This window comes from Tamandua tetradactyla, chromosome 17 (assembly GCF_023851605.1).
Source record: "Tamandua tetradactyla isolate mTamTet1 chromosome 17, mTamTet1.pri, whole genome shotgun sequence".
In the NCBI taxonomy this organism is placed as follows: Eukaryota; Metazoa; Chordata; class Mammalia; order Pilosa; family Myrmecophagidae; genus Tamandua; species Tamandua tetradactyla.
Genome location: NC_135343.1, coordinates 78,325,362 through 78,345,374, shown reverse-complemented (window position 1 = coordinate 78,345,374; position 20,013 = coordinate 78,325,362). Strand labels below are relative to the sequence as shown.

Below are 20,013 nucleotides of genomic sequence, written 5' to 3'. Positions count from 1 at the left end.
CCCATGCACAAAAAGCAAAACAAACAAACAAAAGACATTTATAATAGCACTAAAATATGATCAAGTTGTTTCCCTTTTATGTTTTTATCCAAGAGAAATGAGGGCATATGTCCAAAGAAAGTCTTTATTTATAATAGCTCCAAAGTGGAAATAACCAAAATGTCCATCAACAAGATAATGGGAAAATAAATTGTGGTATACTCTTATATTACAAAATTATTCAGCAATAAAAAGAAATAAATTGCTGGTACAACTAACATAGATGATTACTTGAAACACAGGTTGAGTAAAAGAAGTCAGAAAAAAAAATGAGTTCATAGTCTTTGATTCCATTTATATGAAGTTTTAGAAAGGGCAGAGCGAAATTATGGGGGAAAAAATTCAGAAGAGGGATTGCTGGGGGGTAGAGGGTGAGGAAGTACAGGTATATCGTTACTGATGGAGGGTACTTTCTGAGACAATTGGAGTTTCTATATCTTGAAACAGATGAGAGTTACACAGCAATATACATTTGTCAAAAATAAATTAAACTGTTCATTTGAGATTTCTGCAAAGTCTTTAAATTATAAACACTTAAACAAAAAAGGGGGAAAAAAGGGTGGGTCATGGGGAATTCCATTTCAAATGTTTAGACTGCTTGGGCCTGAATCTGAGTTAGAAGACAGATTCCAAATGCTAGAATTCCATTAAATAAAATACCTATCAATAGTGTAGTCTTCAGCCTTTTCCTTAGATCCAAGGATCCTATATAAGTAATTTAGACACTTATGAATATACTGGTTAACTTTAAGTGTCCATCAAAAGGCTTAAATGTGATAATTAAGGAAGTTATGAGCTGAAAGTGGCATATGAATGGTGTCTAATGTTTTAAACAAAGATTGACCCCCATAATATTTACTGTTTATTTATAATGAGATGTATTTTTGGTAGAATACTAATATTAACACTCTCCAATAAGGAATAAAATAATATCAATAAGAGCAGAAATTGATAAAATAGAGAATAAAAAAAAAAGAAAAATTAATGAAACCAAAAGTTGGTTCTTAGAAAACAGCAACAAAATTGACAAATTATTAGCTAGACTGACCAAGAAAAAAGGGAGAAGACTCAAATTATTTAAATCAGGAATGAAAGAGGGGATTTTCCTACTGTTCTTCAGAATTAAAAAGTATTATAAAAGAACACTATGAGCAACGATATGGCAAAAATTAGATAACCTAGATGAAAGGAACCAATTTCTGGAAAAACAAAAACTATCAAAACAAACACAATAAGAAATAGAAAATCTGAATGGACCTACAGCAAGTAAAGAGACTGAGTCAGTGATCAGAACACTTCCCACAAAGCAAACCTGGGATCAAAGGGCTTCATTGGTGAATTCCAGCAAATGCTGAGTTCACAAATACTTCACAAAGCTTTCCCCAAAAGAGAGAAAAGCCTCCCTCGAACACCTTCTACCTTATTCTATTAGACCAGTATTACCTTGATACCAAAGCCAGATGAAACATCACAAATAAAATAATAGACTGATATTCCCTATGAATGTAGATGCAAATCCTGAACAAAATACTAGCAAACCTGAATCACACAGGTTATTAAAAGGATTTATCCTGGGCATACAAGATTTGTTCAACAACTAAAAATCAATTAATGTAATATACCATATTAATAGAATAAAGGAGAAAAAAGCCCACATGTTCATCTCAATAGATGCAGAAAGAGCATGTGACAGAATCCAACACCATTTCATGACAGTAAATACTCAACAAACTAGGAAGAGAAGGGAAATTTCTCAATGTGATAAAGAACAACTACAGAAAAACCCATAGCTAAAATCATACTCATCAAGTGATAGACTGAAACGCTTACTACCTAAGATCAGGACGTTGCAGGCTACAAGATCAAAATACAAAAAATTAACTGTGCTTCTCTACACTGGTAATGTAACAATTCAAAAATAATATTAAGAAAACAATTCCAAGAGGATTGTGGGAAGGTGATGAGAGCAGAGAGCTCCAGGATTCAATCCTTCCAACCAGAACAAGCATTAAAAACAGGCAAGAACTGTCTTAAACATCTGATTTGGAACTCCAGAGACCAGAAGACCACTGCACAGCATCCAGGGAAGAGCAAGAGGACAAGGCTGACAAATTATGGTAAAGAACATTAATTACTTTCACCACACAGAGGCTCCCAGGGAACATCTCCCACTCTCGTGACAGGCCATCATGGGAGCCAGCCCGTAGTTAGCTCACTGGTGATAGAAAAGGATGTAAAAATCCTCTTCCCCAAGGCTGGGGTAGGTACGGCCCATCAAGGCTTTTGATGGTGACCCTGGACGGCAGGGGCTCAAGTCTGAGGGCAGCCATTGTTGAACCCATCCAGGACAGCAGCCACTGCTTCAACCTACCCATTCAAAGGCAGTGGCCACGTTTCAAAACACCCCAGGGAGGGTGGTAGCGATAGAGACCATGGACACTTCCTCAGGGCTGTGCGGAATAGTTAGTGGAAGGGCTATATTTGCTGGTCAGGGCAAGAAAGCTTGTCTTTGGGGAACCATGCAAAAAGCTCCTGGAACTGTTTCTGATTCCCTCCTCTGGTTACTGTGGAGATGGCCTGTGACCCCTTGTAGGACCCTGGCCCTGTTTTGGCTAGAAAAGACTAATTTGGCAAAGTCCCCTCCAGGGTGCTTCTTCCTCCACAATTTGCCCTCCAGGCAAAAGAAGCTTGAGACAATGAAAGGAGTATACCAAATGATAAAGGTGGCCAATACGGAACAAAGGCTTGTGGACTGAAACATGCAGCACAGAGAGGTCTGACCTTTGGGAAATGGGTCAATGAAACTCCGATAGCACGGGAACTCCAAGACAAGTGACAAGCAAAAGCCCCAGATAAGACAGAGACCCAGAAAAGAGGGGAGAACCCGCACACTGCATTTGCCTTGAACACACACCCTCCTGATAGGCAGGACGAGACTCGAAAATCTCTGTCTTATGATAAGCTGGTTACAAAAATCAAGAAACAAATATCTCAGGGAATAAATCTCAGAGTTAACATTTAAAAACATTCAAATATACAGTGTACAAAAGAGTACAAATCAAACAAAGAAACGGGAAATGATGGCTCATCAAAAGGAGGAGGATGAAAATAAAAAAAACACCAACAAAGATGAACAGAATGTGGACATACCAAAGTCTTTGATAAAATGATCTGAAACATGCTCAAGGACATGAAGGAAAATATGGAGAATGACCTAAAGGATATTAGGAGAACAATAATGAGCAATATGAGAGACAGAAATTTTTTTTGCACGGGCAGGCACCAGGAATTGAATCCGGATCTCTGGCATGGCAGGTGAGAATTCTACCTGTTCAGCCACCATGGCCTGCCAGAGACAGAAATTTTTAAAAGGATCAAAATAGAACTGCTGAGTTAGAGATCATAATAACTGAAATAAAAATTCCCAGGAGGGTTTCAAGAACAGATTGGAGCTGCCAAAAGAAAGACTCACTGAACACAAAGCAAGAAACTTAGTGATGATTAGGCTCTGGGGCCAGCTTGGCCAGGTGATGGTACTCTGTTGTCTGGTCAGGCAAGCGCTGGCCTAACCATTACTGCAAGTATATTTCACGGCTGGTGGATAAGCCAGAAGGCTGGTTTATTAAATCATCAGTCCGCTGACTGCAGCTGAGGCTGATTACATCTACTATCAACTAAGGGCACATCTCCCACAACTAGATAATCCAATCAATTGGACAATTGGTTGAAGATTTTCTTAAGGGAAGAGAGAATTTTCATTGCTTTTTTAGCCAGTGAGCCTTTCCTGTGGAGTCTGTTGAGACCCTTCTTCAGAGTTGCCAGACTTGCACCGTGCCCTACGGATTTGGGACTTGCATTTCCAAAGTGGCATCAGATACTTTTATAACTCCTGTTGGTTCTGTTTCACTAGAGAACTGTAACTAATATGCACTTCAAATGAGTCAAGCTGACAAGCAGAAAGATAAAAGAAGTATAAAAAGTGAAAACAGTCTAGAATACCTCTGGGACACCATCAAGCATACAAACATATGCATTACGGGAGTCCCAGATGGAGAAGAGAGAAAATGTAAGAAGGAATACATGCAGAAATGACAGAGAACTTTCCAAACTAAGCAGATTAGCAGAAGATATCAATATGTACATCCAAAAAGCCCAGAGAACACCAAACAGGATACACATAAATAAAAAAATACACCCATCATAAACAGATCACACTAGTGAAGGCAAAAGGCAGAGAGAGTCATGAAAGCTACAAGAAAAAAGCACTGTGTTATGTACAAGGGAGCCTCAATTATACCAAGTGTTGATTTCTCATCAGAAACCAAGGAGGCATAGGTTGAATACTTTCAGTGCTGAAAGAAAACAACTCCCAACCAAGAATCAAGTGACTTCTTCTTTCAAAAAATGAGGAGACATTAAGATAATCCTAGATAAACCAAAGCTGAGGAAATTCATCACCACTAGATATGTCTTCTAAGCAATGCTAAAGGGGGTTCTTCAGGCTGAAAAGAACAAACACTAGACCGTAGTTCAAACTGGCATAAAGAAATAAAGACCTGAGGTAAAGGTAATCATTTGGATAATTATAAATGCCAATACTATTGTAGTATATTTTTGGTATGTGACTCGACTTCTTAATACCTACAGGTGCTAAAATTAAAATGCATAAAACATAACGACAAATCTATGGTTTAGAAAATAGAATGTACAGAGACATAAGTGGCAACAAGTACATAAAAAAAGGCAAGGGGACAGAGGCGTATAGGAAAAATATACATGTATGCTACTGAAGTTAAGTTGGTATCAAAACCAAATATAATTATTATTTATTTTGGATATTGGTATCCACAAGTAAAATAGATGAAAAATCAAGCCAGATAAAAATAGAAGGCACTCAATGTGGTATAACATAAAAACATATATATACATATAAATATAAAAGTAGATATTTAACCAAAGAATTGAGGGACAAAGCAGGTATAAGACATACAAAGTCTAAATCGCAAAATGACCAAAGAAATGTAAATAGGTTAAATTCTCCAGTCAAAAGGCAAATATTAGCAGAACGGATAAAAAGGCATGACCAAACTACATACTGTCTGCAAGAGATTCACCTTAATTTAAAGGTACAAGTAAGTTGACTATGAAAGGATGGAAAAATGTATGATGTAAGTAGTCTAAAAGAGAACAGCTGGGTAGCTTTACTAATATCAGATAAAGTAGATTTTAAGTAAAAAACAGTTATAAGGGACAAAGGCGGTCATTATAATACTGGTAAAGGGGACAATTCAACAAGAAGATCTGGCACTTATCAATATATATGTGCCTAACAAATGAAGCGTATAAATACTGACAGATGTGAAGGGAGGTACCGATCGTTCTACATTAATAGTAGGAGACTTTAATACACCTCTTTCAACAATGGATAACAAGATCAATAAAGAAATACAAGACTTGAATGATACTCTAAATCAACTAGACCTAACTGATATACAGAACACTTCATCCAACAAAAACAGAACACACATTCTTCTGAGGTACACATGGATCATTCTTCAGGACAGACCATATGTTGGTCACAAAATGTCTCAATAAGTTAAAAAATATTGAAATACTATAATGTATATTCTTTGACCACAACAAAATAAAGCTAGATATCAATAACAGAGGAAGAAATGGAAAATTCACAAATACGTGGAAATTAAACAACATACTCTTAATCAACCAATGGGTTTAAGAGGAAATCACAAATAAAATTAGGAAATATGTTGAAGTGAATGAAAATGAAAACATAGCAAACAAAAATTTATGGGATGCAGTGATGGCACTGCAGAAGGGGAAATTTATAGCTCCAAATGTTCTAAAGTCTAAAAAAGACTACAAATCAGAAACCTAATGCCAAAATTGCAAGAACTAGGAAGAGAAGAGCAAACTAAACCCAAAGTAAGAAGAAGGAAATAACAAAGATCAGAATTAAATGAAATGCAGAATTAAAAAAACAACAGAATTAACAAAACCAAAAGTTGATTATTTGAACAGAACAGTAACACTGACAAACCCAAAGAAACAAGAGAGAGAAGATACAAACAACAAAAATGAGAAATGAAAAGAGGGACATTTCTACCAACCCAATTGAAATAAAAAGGACTGTAACAGGATGCTATGAAAAACTTTACTCCAATAAATTAGATAACTTAGATGAAATGGACAAATCTTAAAAACACACAAATTACCTACATTGACTCTAGAGGAAATAGATCTCAACAAACTAATTACTAGTAAAGAGACTGAATCACTAATCAAAAACCTCCCAACAAAGAAAGGCCCAGGACCAGACAGCTTCACAGGGGAAGTCCACCAAACATTCCAAGAAGATTTAATTCCATTCCTCTTCAAATTCTTCCCCCAAAATTGGAATTCATTCTATGAGGCCACTATTACCCTCCAACTAAAGCCAGATAAAGATACCACAAGAAAAGAAAACTATGGACCAACAGCTCTTCAGGATATAGATGGAAAAATTTTCAAAAAAAAAAACAAAAAACAAACACAAAAACTATCAATCCAAATCCAAAAGCATATTAACAGAATTATACACAATGATTAAGACAGAGCAATTAGGTAAGGAAAAGAAATAATGGTATCCAAATTGGAAAGGAAGAAGTAAAACTTTCCCTATTTGCAGATGATCCTATTTACACAAAATCCTGAAAAATCCACAACAAAGTTTCTAGAGCTAATTGGTAAGTTCAGCAATGTGGCAAGGGACAAGATCAACACCCCCAAATCAGTAGTGTTTACATACACAAGCAATGAACAATCAGAAGAAAAAAATCGAGAAAAAAATTCCAACTAAAAGAATTAAATATCTAAGAATAAATCTAACCAAGGATGTAAGGAACTTATATACAGAAAACTACAAAAAACTATGAAAAATTGTTAAAAGAAATTTAAAAAGATGCAAATAAACAGAAGGACACTCCATGTTCTTGGTATGGAAGACTAAATATCATTAAGATATCAATCCTACCCAAAGCAATTTATAGATTCATTACAATCCCAATAAAAATTCCAACAACCTTCTGTGCAGAAACAGAAAAGTCAATCATCAAACTTATATGTAAGGGTAAGGGGCCCTGAATAACTAAAGCCATCTTGAAAAAGAATGAAGTTGGAGGACTCACACTTCCCAGTCTTAAAATGTATTACAAAACCACAGTAATCAAATCAGCATGGTACTGGCATAAGGATAGATATTTACACCAATGGAATCAAACTGACAGCTTAGAAATCAACCCTCATATTTAGGGCCAACTGTTTTGACAAATGGACAAATGCCACTCAATAGTGAAAGAACAGTTTCTTCAACATATGGTAATGGGAAAAGCGGACCCCATTTCCAAAAGGAAAAAGGATCCCTATCTCACACTTCATACAAAAATCAACTCAAAATGGATCAAAGAACCTAAACATAAGAGCCAGAAATCTCAAACTTCTAGAAAAAAACATACGGAAGCATCTTCAGGATCTTGTTTTAGGCAATGGTTCCTTAGACTTTATACCCAAAACACAAACAATTAAAGAAAAAAATAGATAAATGGGGCCTCATCAAAATTTAAAACTTTTCTGCCTGAAAGGACCTTATCATGAAAGTAAAACAGCAATCTATACAATGGGATAAAATATTTGGTAACCATATATCTGACTTGAACAACAAAAAGACAAACAACCTAATTAAACAACAGGCTAAGACTAGAATAGTTATCTCTCCAAAGAAGATATATTGACCCAAAAATCCCGCTACTGGGTATATAAATAAAAGTGGGACTGGAACAGGTATTTCCATTCCAATGTTCACTGAAAATTTTCCATTTCTAATGAAAGACAAAATTACAGATCCCAGAAGTGCAGTGTACCACAAACAGAATAGATTTGCATAGACCTATTCCTAGATACCTACAAATCAGACATCAAATGTCAAAGACAAAGAGAGAATTATGAAAACAGCAAGAGAAAAGCAATCCATTACATAAAGGGAAGCTCAATAAGACTATGTGTGGAAGAAGTCTTGAAGGCAAGAAGGCAGTGGTATGACATATTTAAGATTCTAAAAGAGAAAAAATTGCTAACCAAGAATTCTATACCCAGAAATAATGTTGTTTAAAAACAAGGGGGAGATTAAAATATTTTCAGACGAACAATTACTGAGAGAATTTGTGACTGGCAGTCCAGCCTATAAGAAATACTGAAGGGAGCACTATAGGCAGATAGGAAAAGACAGGAGAGAGAGGTCTGGAGAAGAGTGTAGAAATGAAGACTGTCAATAGAGGTAAAAAGAGAAAAAAAAATTAGATATGACATATAAAATCCAAAAGACAAAATGGCAGAAGAAAATACTGCCTATTCAGCAGCAACATTAAATGTTAATGGATTAAATTCTGAATAAAAAAAGATATGGACTGGAAGAATGGATTAAAAACAGGACTCATCTATATGCTGTCTACAGGAGACTCACTTTAGACTCAAGGACAAAAATATATTGAAAGTAAAAGGTTAGGAAAATATATTTCATGCAAACCACAACCAGAAAAGAGCAGGAGTAGCTATACTAATAGCTGACAAATTAGACTTCAAATGTAAAAAATTACACGAGACAAAGAAGAACACTAAATAATAAAAGGAACAATTCAACAAAAAGATACAGCAATCATAAATACTTATGCACTGAGCCAGAGTGCACCAAAATACTTGAGGCAAACACTGATGACTCTCAAGGGAAAAGTAGACACCTATACCATAATAGTTGGAGACTTTAATTCTCCGCTTTCATCAATGGATAGAGCATCTAAGACAGAGGATCAATAAGGTAATAGAGATTTTGAACAACATGATAAATGAACTAGACTTAACAGACATTTACAGAACATTACACCCCACAACAGCAGGATACATATTTTTCTTGAATGTGCATGGATCATTCTCAAGGATAGACCATATGCTGGGTCACAAGCGAAGACTGAAATCATACAAAACACTTTCTCGCATCACAATGCAATGAAATTAGAAATCAATAACAGGCAGAGGACCAGAAAATTCACAAATATATGGAGGTTAAACAGCACACTCTTAGACAACCAGTGGGTCAAAGAAGAAATTACAAGAGAAATCAGTAAATATCTTGAGGCAAATGAAAATGAAAACACAACATATCAAAATTTATGAGATGCAACAAAGGCAGTGAAGAGAGGGAAACTGATTGCCTTAAATGCCTGTTTTAAAAAAAGAATAAAGAGCAAAAATCAAGGAATTAACTGTTAACGTGGAAGAACTAGAGAAAGAACAGCAGACTAACCCCAAAGCAAACAAAAGGAAAGAAATAACAAAGATTAGAGAAGTAAATTAAATTGAGAATATGAAAATAGAGAATCAACAAAACCAGAAGTTGTTTCTTTGAGAAAATCAACAAAATCAATGCGCCCTTAGGTAGGATAACAAATAAAAGAGAGAGAATGCAAATAAATAAAATCAGAAATGGAAAAGGAGACAGAATTCCCCACAGAAATAGAGGATACTATGAGCAACTATATGTTAATAAACTAGACAGCGTACATGAAATTACAACTTCCTAGAAAGGCACAACCAACACTGACTCGAGAAGAAATAGACGACCTGAAAAAACCAATCACAAGTGAAGAGCTTGAATCAGGCATCAAGACGCTCCCAAAAGAGAAAAGTCCAGGACCAGATGGCTTTACATGTGAATTCCACCAAGCATTCAAGAAAGAATCAGTACTATTTAAACTCTTCAAAAAAATTGAAGAGGAAGGGAAGATACCTAATTCATTCTATGAAATCAACATCACATTAATACTAAAGCCGGACAAAGATACTACAAGAAAAGAAAATTACAGGCTAATCTGTTTAATGAATATAGAGTCAAAAAACCCTCAAGAAAATTCTTGCAAATCTAATCCAGCAGCACATTAAAAGAATTATACATCAGGACAAAGTCGGATTTATCCCAGGTATGCAAGGCTGATTCAACATAAGAAAATCAATTGATGTAATACATCACATCAACAAATCAAAGTGGAAAAACCACATGATCATCTCAATTGATACAGAAAAGGCATTTAACAACATTCAACACCCTTGCTTGATGAAAACATTTTTTTTTAACTTTTTTATTAATTAAAAAATTAACAAACAAAACATTAAGATATCATTCCATTCTACATATACAATCAGTAATTCTTAATATCATCACATAGTTGCATATTCATCATTTCTTAGAACATTTGCATCGATTTAGAAAAAGAAATAAAAAGACAACAGAAAAAGAAATAAAACGATAACAGAGAAAAAAAAGATTATACATACCATACCCCATACCCCTCGCTTTCACTTACCACTAGCATTTCAAACTAAATTTATTTTAACATTTGTTCCCCCATTATTTATTTTTATTCCATATGTTCTACTCTTCTGTTGATATAGTAGCTAAAAGGAGCATCAGACACAAGGTTTTCACATTCACAGAGTCTCATTGTGAAAGCTATATCATTGTTCAATCATCATCAAGAAACATGGCTACTGGAACACAGCTCCACATTTTCAGGCAGTTCCCTCCAGCCTCTCTGGTACATCTTGAAAAACAAGGTGATATCTACTTAATGCATAAGAATAACCTCCAGGATAACCTCTCAACTCTGTTTGGAATCTCTCAGCCATTGACACTTAGTCTCCTTTCACTCTTCCCCCTTTGGTCGAGAAGGTTCTCTCAATCCCTTGATGTTAATTCTCAGCTCATTCTAGGGTTTTTCTCAGTCCCTTGATGCTGAGTGTCAGCTTATTCCAGGATCTCTGTCCCACGTTGCCAGGAAGGTCCACACCCCTGGGAGTCATGTCCCACACAGAGAAGGGGAGGGTGGTGAGACTGCTCATCATGTTGGCTGGAGAGAGAGGCCACATCTGAGCAACAAAAGAGGCTCTCTTGGGGGTGATTCTTAGGCCTAAATTTTAAGTAGACTTGACCTATCCTTTGTGGGGTTAAGTTTCATATGAACAACTCCCAAGACTGGGGGCTCAGCTTATAGCTTTGGTTGTCCACACTGCTTGTGAGAATATCAGGAATTCAACTTGGGGAAGTTGAATTTTTCCCCACACTCACCATTCCCCGACGGAGGCTTGCAAACACTTTTTAGTCACTGATCAAATCACTCTGGGATTCATCGGGGCATCACTTTGGACAAACTAACAAAATCTCATGTCCTACCTGAGATTCCAAGTACTTATGACATTCAATCAAACTATCTACATGAGTTATATTAGGAAATGCTCTAGTCAAAATATAAATTTTGTAACAAATAAACATTTTTTGCTTTAGTCTCACACATTAGTTGAAATTTTAAACTACTAAGTACCATCTATTTTCAGCACACTGCAGTAATGACATTCCTTTGTTCTTCCTCATGCAAAAACATTTTTAAAATTTGTACATTGTACATTTCACTATTATTATACATGCTAGGCGTTCCTAGATTATACCATTTTGATATTTACCATCTATCTTTCTTTCTGATTTCATTTATGTCCCCAGCCCTCCTCCCTCTATCATTCTCACATGCAGCTTCATTCAGTGTTTTAACATAATTACATTACAGTTAGGTAGTATTGTGCTGTCCATTTCTGAGTTTTTATATTCAGTCCTGTTGCACAATCTGTATCCCTTCAGCTCCAATTACCCAATATCTCACCCCGTTTCTATCTCCTGATGGTCTCTGTTACCAAGGAAATATTCCAAGTTTATTCACTAATGTCAGTTCATACCAGTGAGACCATACAGTATTTGTCCTTTTGTTCCTGGCTAATCACACTCAGCATAATGTCCTTAAGGTCCATTCATGTTGTTACATACTTCATAACTTTATTCTGTCTTACAGCTGCATAATATTCCATCTTATGTAAATATCACAGATTGTTTCGTCAGCTGTCTGTTGATGAACATTTTGGCTGTTTCCATTTCTTGGTAATTGTTGATAATGCTGCTATAAACATTGATGTGTAAAATGTCCATTTGTGTCCTTGGCCTCGTGTCCTTTGAGTAGAGACAGCATATCGATGGGTCCTGTTTTTCAATCCATTCTGCCAGACTATGTCTTTTGATTGGAGAGTTTAATCCATTAACATTCAGTGTTATTACTGCATGGGTAGTACTTTCTTTTGCTATTTTGCCTTCTGGATTTTATAAGTCATATCTAATTTTCCTTCTTTTTGCCTTTACTCATAGTCTTCCTTTCTACACTCTTCTCCACATCTCTCTCTTCTGCTTTCGTATCTGTCTCTAGTGTTCCCTTTAGTATTTCTTGCAGAGCTGGTCTCTGGGTCACAAATTCTCTCAGTGATTTTTTGTCTGAAAATGTTTTAATTTCTCCCTCATTTTTGAAGGACAATTTTGCTGGATATAGAATTCTTGGTTGGCAGTTTTTCTCTTTTAATAATTTAAATATATTATCCCACTGTCTTCTCGCCTCCATGGTTTCTGCTGAGAGATCTGTGCATAGTCTTATTGGGCTTCCCTTGTATGTGATGGATTGCTTTTCTCTTGCTGCTTTCAAGATCCTCTCTTTCTCTTTGACCTCTGACATTCTGATTATTAAATGTCTTGGAGTATGTCTATTTGGATCTATTCTCTTTGGGGTATGCTGCACTTCTTGGATCTGTAATTTTAAGTCTTTCATAAGAGTTGGGAAATTTTCAGTGATAATTTCCTTCATTAGTTTTCCTCCTCCTTTTCCCTTCTCTTCTCCTTCTGGGACACCCACAACACGTATATTCATGCACTTCATATTGTCTTTCAATTCCCTGAGTTCCTGCTCATATTTTTCCATTGTTTTTCCTATAGTTTCTGTTTCTTGTGGGATTTCAGATGTTCCATCCTCCAGTTTTGAAATCCTATGTTCTGTCTCTTGAAATCTACCATTGCAGGTTTCCATTTTTTTTTTCATCTCTTCTACTGTGTCTTTCATTCCCATAAGTTCTGTGATTTGTTTTTTCAGACTTTCAGTTTCTTCTTTTTGTTCTTTCCTTGCCTTCTTTATATCCTCCCTCAATTCATTGATTTGGTTTTTGATGAGGTTTTCGATGTCTGGTTGTACATTCTGAATTAATTGTTTCAGCTCCTGTATGTCATTTGAATTGTTGGTTTGTTCCTTTGACTGGGCCATATCTTCAATTTTCCTAGTGTGATTTATTTTTTGCTGGTGTCTAGGCATTTAATTACCTTAATTAGTTTATTCTGGAGGTTGCTTTCACTTCTTTTATCTAGGGTTTTCTTGCTGGATGAATTTGCATCTATCTGTTCTTTGACATTCCGTTCAGCTTTATCTGGACCTTTAGCTTAAGTTTTGTTTAACAGAGGAGAATTTTCCCGTTCTGGTTTTCTTATTTCTTGCCCTGCTTGTGTGGTGCCTTTCACCCACACACATTTAGGAGGGTCTACTTAGATATTATAGATCCCAGCCAGATTTTCCCGGACCAAACTGGCCTCCTATCAGGAGGAAAGAGTCACCCGCGTCGGTTTTCCCTGAGGGTGAGACCCAGCAGGTGGAAAGACTTCCCTGTGAAGTCTCTGGACTCTGTTTTTCTTATCCTGCCCAGTATGTGGTGCTTGTCTGACTGCAGGTCCCACCAGCATAAGATGATGCGGTACCTTTAACTTTGGCAGACTCACCCTGCTGGGGGCATGGTGGAGACAGAGGAGAGATTGTAGACTGGTTTTAATGGCTTCAAATTACCAAGCCCTGGTTTCTGAATTCCTTGATGGAGGGATTCCACCTGAGTTGGGCTTCACGCCCCCTGGGGAAGGCACAGGCTCCAGACAAGCCCCCAAAAGAGCTCACTTCTGCCTATGTCTGGGACAGTTGCAGCCTGAAAAGTCCTGCCGCTGTATCCAGAGGCAGTCAAGCCTTTATAGATACACAGCCACAAAAACCTCTGCTTTTTTCTTTTTTTTTCCCCCCCTTTTTCTGTCAGTCCTGCCCCCTTGCCGCTGGGGCAAAAATGAGCAACCTCCGCTTTGATCAGGTTCACCTAAGCTGGGGGCCTATTTTTAGTAGTCAGAATTAGTTAATTAGTTCCACAATTGGTGTTTGATTGTGCCCAGTCTCTGCTGCTGGTAAAGTCCTTTCCTTTCCCCTCTGGAAAGCAGCCTGTGGGGGAGGGGCACTGGCTGCCGCAGCTTTGGGAACTCATGGTTAAGGGGTGCTCGCAGCCGGTCCAGCTGGTCCAGACTGGGTACGCTGTGTGTCTGGTCACTGACGTGGCCCCAGGAGCTGTTCTGTACTGTTTCTGGTTATTTAGTAGGTGTTCTGGAGGACGAACTAAAACACGCTCGTTGTTAAGCCGCCATCTTGACCCGGAAGGCTGATGAAAACATTTTAAAGGATAAATACAGAATGGAACTTCCTCAAGATGATAAAGTACATATATGAAAAACCCAGAGCTAACATCATCCTCAAAGGGAAAAACTGAAAGCTTTTCTTCTAAGATCAGGAACAATGTCTTGGATGCCCACTGTCACCACTTTTATTCAACTTTGTGCTGGAAGTTTTAGCCAGAGCAATTAGACAAGAAAAAGAAATAAAAGGCATCTAAATTGGAAAGGAAGAGGTAAAACTCTCACAGTTTGCAGATGACATGATACTATATGTTGAAAATCTGGAAAAATCTACAGCAAAGCTACTAGAGCTAATAAATGAGTGTACTGAAGATCATGCAACAGGACTGATTGTAAAAATTCAGGAATGGACAGCACAAAACTACCTGATTGGCACACAATAATATAAGTACCCTGAACGAAAATGTATGTATGATTGAGGGAGAAGGACTGGGGCACAAATGAAAACCAGGAAAGATAGGATAAAGGAATAAATTAGGAATACCTAGAGTGGAAAATGATGGTGATTAAGTGTACAAATATAAAAGCGTTTTTGCATGAGGGAGAACAAATGAATGTCAACATTGTAAGATACTAAAAATGGATGGTATACAGGAAAAAGTATAACCAATGCAAGATAGGGTTTATAGTCAACAGTAACACTGTAATATGCTTCCGCTAAATGTAATAAAGGCATTATGCCATAACCAAATGTCAGCAGGAGTGGGGGGGGCATAGGGGAGGGGTATGGATTCTTTGTGAAAGAAAAGGAAAAGTCTTCATATAGATTATGGTGGCAAACCGGTTATTACCTTAGGTTGGATTGTATGATGTGTGGAAAAAAACTGTTTAAAACTGAACAGAGAAAAACGAGTATTAGAGAAGATGTGGAAAAAGAGATGTGCCTAATCACTGTCGGGAGGGAAACTGAAGCCTCTCTGGAGAGCAGTGTGGTGGTTTCGTGGGAGGCTAGAGGTGGGGTTGTCATATGATCCTGCAACCTTGCTCCTTGGTATATACCTGGAGGAACTGACTGTGGGGATAGGAATGGACATTTGCACACTGGTGTTTATGGCGGCAGTGTTTGTGATTCACAATGAATGGAGGTGGCCTAAGGGTACAATGACTGAGGGAAGGAGGGGGAACTTGGTATATACTTACAATGAACTACTGAGCAGCTGCAAGAAGGAATGAAGCTGTGAGGCATGCAACTAGGTACATGAACCTTAAGGACTGTAAGGTGAATGCAATGTCAGAAACAAAAAGAGAAATATTATCATGCCTCACTCATATGGACTATGTAATATAAAAATGTGGTGAACTGAAGTTGAGAGCATGGGTTATCAGGTTGAGGCCTATTGTAAAGTGTCCTAGACTGTAAGCTCTTACAGCAGTCATATATATTCAGGAGTTGCAACTGTTATTTCTAAATTCTGAGATAATGAACTGTTTGTATATAATCTGTTCAGTTCCAGAAACTTCAGGTATTGAGGTGACATCCGAGACCCAGAGTTAGGGCTCTGAAGCTATGAAAGTCAGCACTATCCCATATAGGAACCATTTAAAAAGTTGAAAAAGGGATCACACTTCGACTAGAGATAATGAATGAAGCTGATCCAGATAGAACTAAGGTAAATCAGAATACGGGGTAAAGGATAATGTTGTCCATATCTTTAAAAACTTCTGTAGGGAGAAATGTTTATTCAGTACAACATTTGTATTTTGGGAAGCACATTACCTAATTTAACCTGTATGGTCAATTTAGTTGAACACTGTAAGTACAGGGTATCTTGAATAGGGCATGAGTTCTTGTTCATTTGTCCAGGTTAGTGCGATACCCCAATATAGCCAGAGTAATTTGGGCAATGAATAAAAAAGTATTTGCAAAGTCTCCTTGGGGGACTAGGGAGAAAGGAGAAAATATTCAATTTTCCCATTTAGAGAATTTCCGATATTCTCGCAAGCAGAGGGGACAACTGAATCAATATGCAGCACCCTTGATCTTGGGGCTCACTGCTATGAAACTTATTCTGAAAAAGATAGCCTAAGCCTACTTAAAATTATGCCTAAGAGTCACCCCCCAGAGAACCTCTTTTGTTGCTCAGATGTGGCCTCTCTCTCTCAACCAACACAGCAGATGAACTCACTGCCTCCCCTCTACATTAGACATGACTCCCAGGGGTGTAAATTTCCCTGGCAACGTCAGATAGAACTCCCGGGATAAGACGGGACCAGGTTCATGGGACTGGGAAAGCCTTCTTAACCAAAAGGGGGAAGAGAAAATTGAGACAAAATAAAGTGTCAATGGCTGGGAGATTTCAAACAGAGTTGAGAGGTTATCCTGGAGGTTATTTTTATGCATTATTATAGATATTCCTTTTTAGTTTAAGATGTATTGGAGTGGCTGGAGGGAAGCACTTGAAACTGTTGAGCTGTGTTTCAGTAACCACATTTCTTGACGATGATTATATAATTATATAGCTTTTACAATGTGACTGTGTGATTGTGAAAATCTTGTGTCTGATGCTCCTTTTTATCGGGGTATGTACAGATGAGTAAAACATATGGATAAAAAATACATAAATAATGGGGAACAGAGGTTAACAATTGAGTAGACTGAAATACTAGTGCTCAATGAAAGGGAGGGGTAAGTGGTATGGTATGTATTAGTTTTTTCTTTTTTCTTTCCTTTGCTGGAGTGATGCAAATATTAAAAAAAAAATGATCATGGAGATGAATACACAACTTGTAATGATACTGTGAGCCACTGATTGTACACTATGTATGGAATGTTTGCATGTCAAGAATGTTTATATGTTTGTAAAATTTTTACAATAAAAATCTTAAAATATAAAATATTGATAAAAATAAATACTAGGTGGGATAAGAGGTAAAATAAATTGGGTAGACTGAAAAATCGTCAATGAGACGGAGAGGTTTGAGATACAGAATGCATGAGATTTCTGTTTTTATTTCTTTTCCTGGAGTGATGCAAATGTTCTAAAAATGATGGTAATGAATACACAACTATGTGATGATATTGTAAGCCACTGACTGTACAGCATGTATGAACTGTATGTATGTGAAGATTTCTCATTAAATATTAAAAAAGGAAGAAGAAAAAATTTTTTTTAAATTAAACATAGAACTACCATATGACCCAGCAATTCCACTTCTAGGTATCTAATAAGAGAAACCAAAGTACATGACCACATAAAAACTTGTACATGATTGCTGAAAGCACCATTACTCTAATGGCCAAAAGGCGGGAAAACCTTAATATCCATCAGCTAGTATATGAAAAAAATACATGTGGTATATCCATACAACAGAATACTATTTGCTGATTAAAAGGAATGCAGTACTGATAAACATGCTACAACACACATCAACCTTGAAAATATCAGGCTAACTGAAAGAAGCCAGTCACAAAGACCACATATTGTCTAATTCTATTTATATGGAACATCCAGAATATTCAAATCTATAGAGACAGAAAGATATTAGTGGTTGCCTCGGACAGGGTGGAGTATGTTTTAGGTAGTGAGTGATAATGAATATGAAGATTGCTTTATCAAGCGACAAAAATAATCTAATTGATGTGATAATTGCTGCACAACTCTGTAGATAAATTAAAAACCATGACTTGCACACTATAAATGGATGTACTGTATGGTATGTGAATTGAATCTCAATAAAACTGCGTTAAACATATACAAAAAAAGACTCCACTAAAAGACCTTCCCTATTAGGCAATTAACACAGGCAATACATGTTAGTGGATGTAAAAAATATACATGATACTTTGCTGTATATTTTTAAAAAATATACAGCACTGGGGGGTGACTCTTAGGCACCTACTTTTTTTTTAACCAAAAAATTGTTTCAGCAAATTATTCTCTAAGTGAAACCAATGTGAGATTTATAAATCATATACTTTATAAAGTGTGACCCCTTCAAAGGTAAACTTTCCTCTAACATAAGAGGAATTGTTGCAGTGAACTACAGTACAGCTCAAATAACTTACAGAATGTTAAAGAGCTGTAAAAACTACAGAAGACCAAACAAACCTACATCAGGTTCCAGAGTCACACAACGCTGAAACGCCTTTGCTGAGCCGCCATAGTCTTCCAGGGCCAAATACGCGCAGCCTAAAGAGAACCAGACGCCAAGCTGCAAAGAGAAAAAATCAAAGTCGTCAAACACTTAGATATATTTTTAGCATAGAATCTGAAAATTATTAACAAACACTATTATAAAGTATGTAAAGGTATATGATAAATATTTGCCTTACACTTTATATTAGTTTAAATGTACAAAATTTAGCAATAAAGATGAGTTTTTTCCATATAATTTTAAATCTAATTAAACCTTGAAAACGTGCAATATCTTCTGCCAAGTAAGACTGCAATTTGTATTAATCTAACTCCATCAAAGCAATGAAGAGTTTTGTTAGCCTTTATATTAAAGCCTGACACTATAAACCTGGGATTAACCTAACATTTTACTAAGCATTTTTTACTATGTAAAAGGTATAGAAAGGATCAGCAGATTCACAATCAATGAATATATTACAAATTTTAAAAGATAAAATTTCTGCCTTCACCTTCAAGTCAGACTAGAAGTACTTCTGCAGTTTTACCGAGAGCCAAACTTCTCTATCATGTATCCACTTAGGAAGGACTGGAGAGCATTTAGAAAATTAGGCTCAGAATCTGGATTACCAAATGGTCATTCAAAATGTATAGCCTGACTTGAGTCAATAAGATTGGTAATGACTAAGTTTTAGAAAACAGGTAAATTAGGAAGTGGCTATTCACTTTACAAAGAATTTTTTACTTCACAGGGTTTCCTTAAAATTCAATGGCCTCGATCAAAAGGAAGATAAAACTGATAAAAATTCAATGAAATTAGTCAGAAATACAGCTATTTACAAATCAAGTTTGTTTTTTTTCCAGACATAGTCTGAAAACCATGCATGGAATGAAGTCTACTTTCTTACTCATTTCCACTGCACAGGCAGGGAGCCAGCTGATAAATTTAGTGAACACTTTAGGGTGGGAAAGGAAAGGAGGTGCTCTGTTACCCGCCCACAGCCCTCTGTAGAGGCGGAGTAGAAGGCTGCCTCCCTCTTTCTTTCCTAGCCATTCCCACACTGTCCCACATGGCTAGCTGAGGCCTGAAAAGTCTTTAAGCTGACAGAGATTTTTAGCTAATAATTAGAGATAAGGCTTAGAATGCAGATATCCTTGGACAACTTAACCTTTTGCCTTGAATTCACTGGAGGCTATAAATAACTGCTATCAACTGCTTTATGGAGAACAGATTTTGTGGAAGGTACAGCCTGAAAGGGGATGGTGGGGGGAGGGAGCACATGGTGGGAGGTGGGAGCTGCAGAGGTACTAAGTTGAAACTAAAAACTAGAAGTTCACTTTTCCAAATCAAGGAACTTCCAGCAACTCAAAAATTAACTCACTACTTTGCTTTTGTCTGGATATTTATAGATTCAAATAAAAACAGCTTTAATGTGCCAAACC

The 20,013-nt window shown here is 36.8% G+C and overlaps 1 protein-coding gene across 4 annotated transcripts in view; it reads right to left on the bottom strand.

Moving 5' to 3' along the window:
* TTC27 (tetratricopeptide repeat domain 27) overlaps positions 1-20,013 on the bottom strand; it is a 312,437-nt gene that overhangs the window by 41,117 nt on the left and 251,307 nt on the right. For all 4 annotated transcript variants that reach the window (XM_077135030.1, XM_077135029.1, XM_077135028.1 and 1 more), the window contains one exon: positions 18,551-18,649. In XM_077135030.1, coding sequence (XP_076991145.1) covers positions 18,551-18,649 — 99 coding nt within the window. The remainder of the gene's footprint in view (positions 1-18,550; positions 18,650-20,013) is intronic.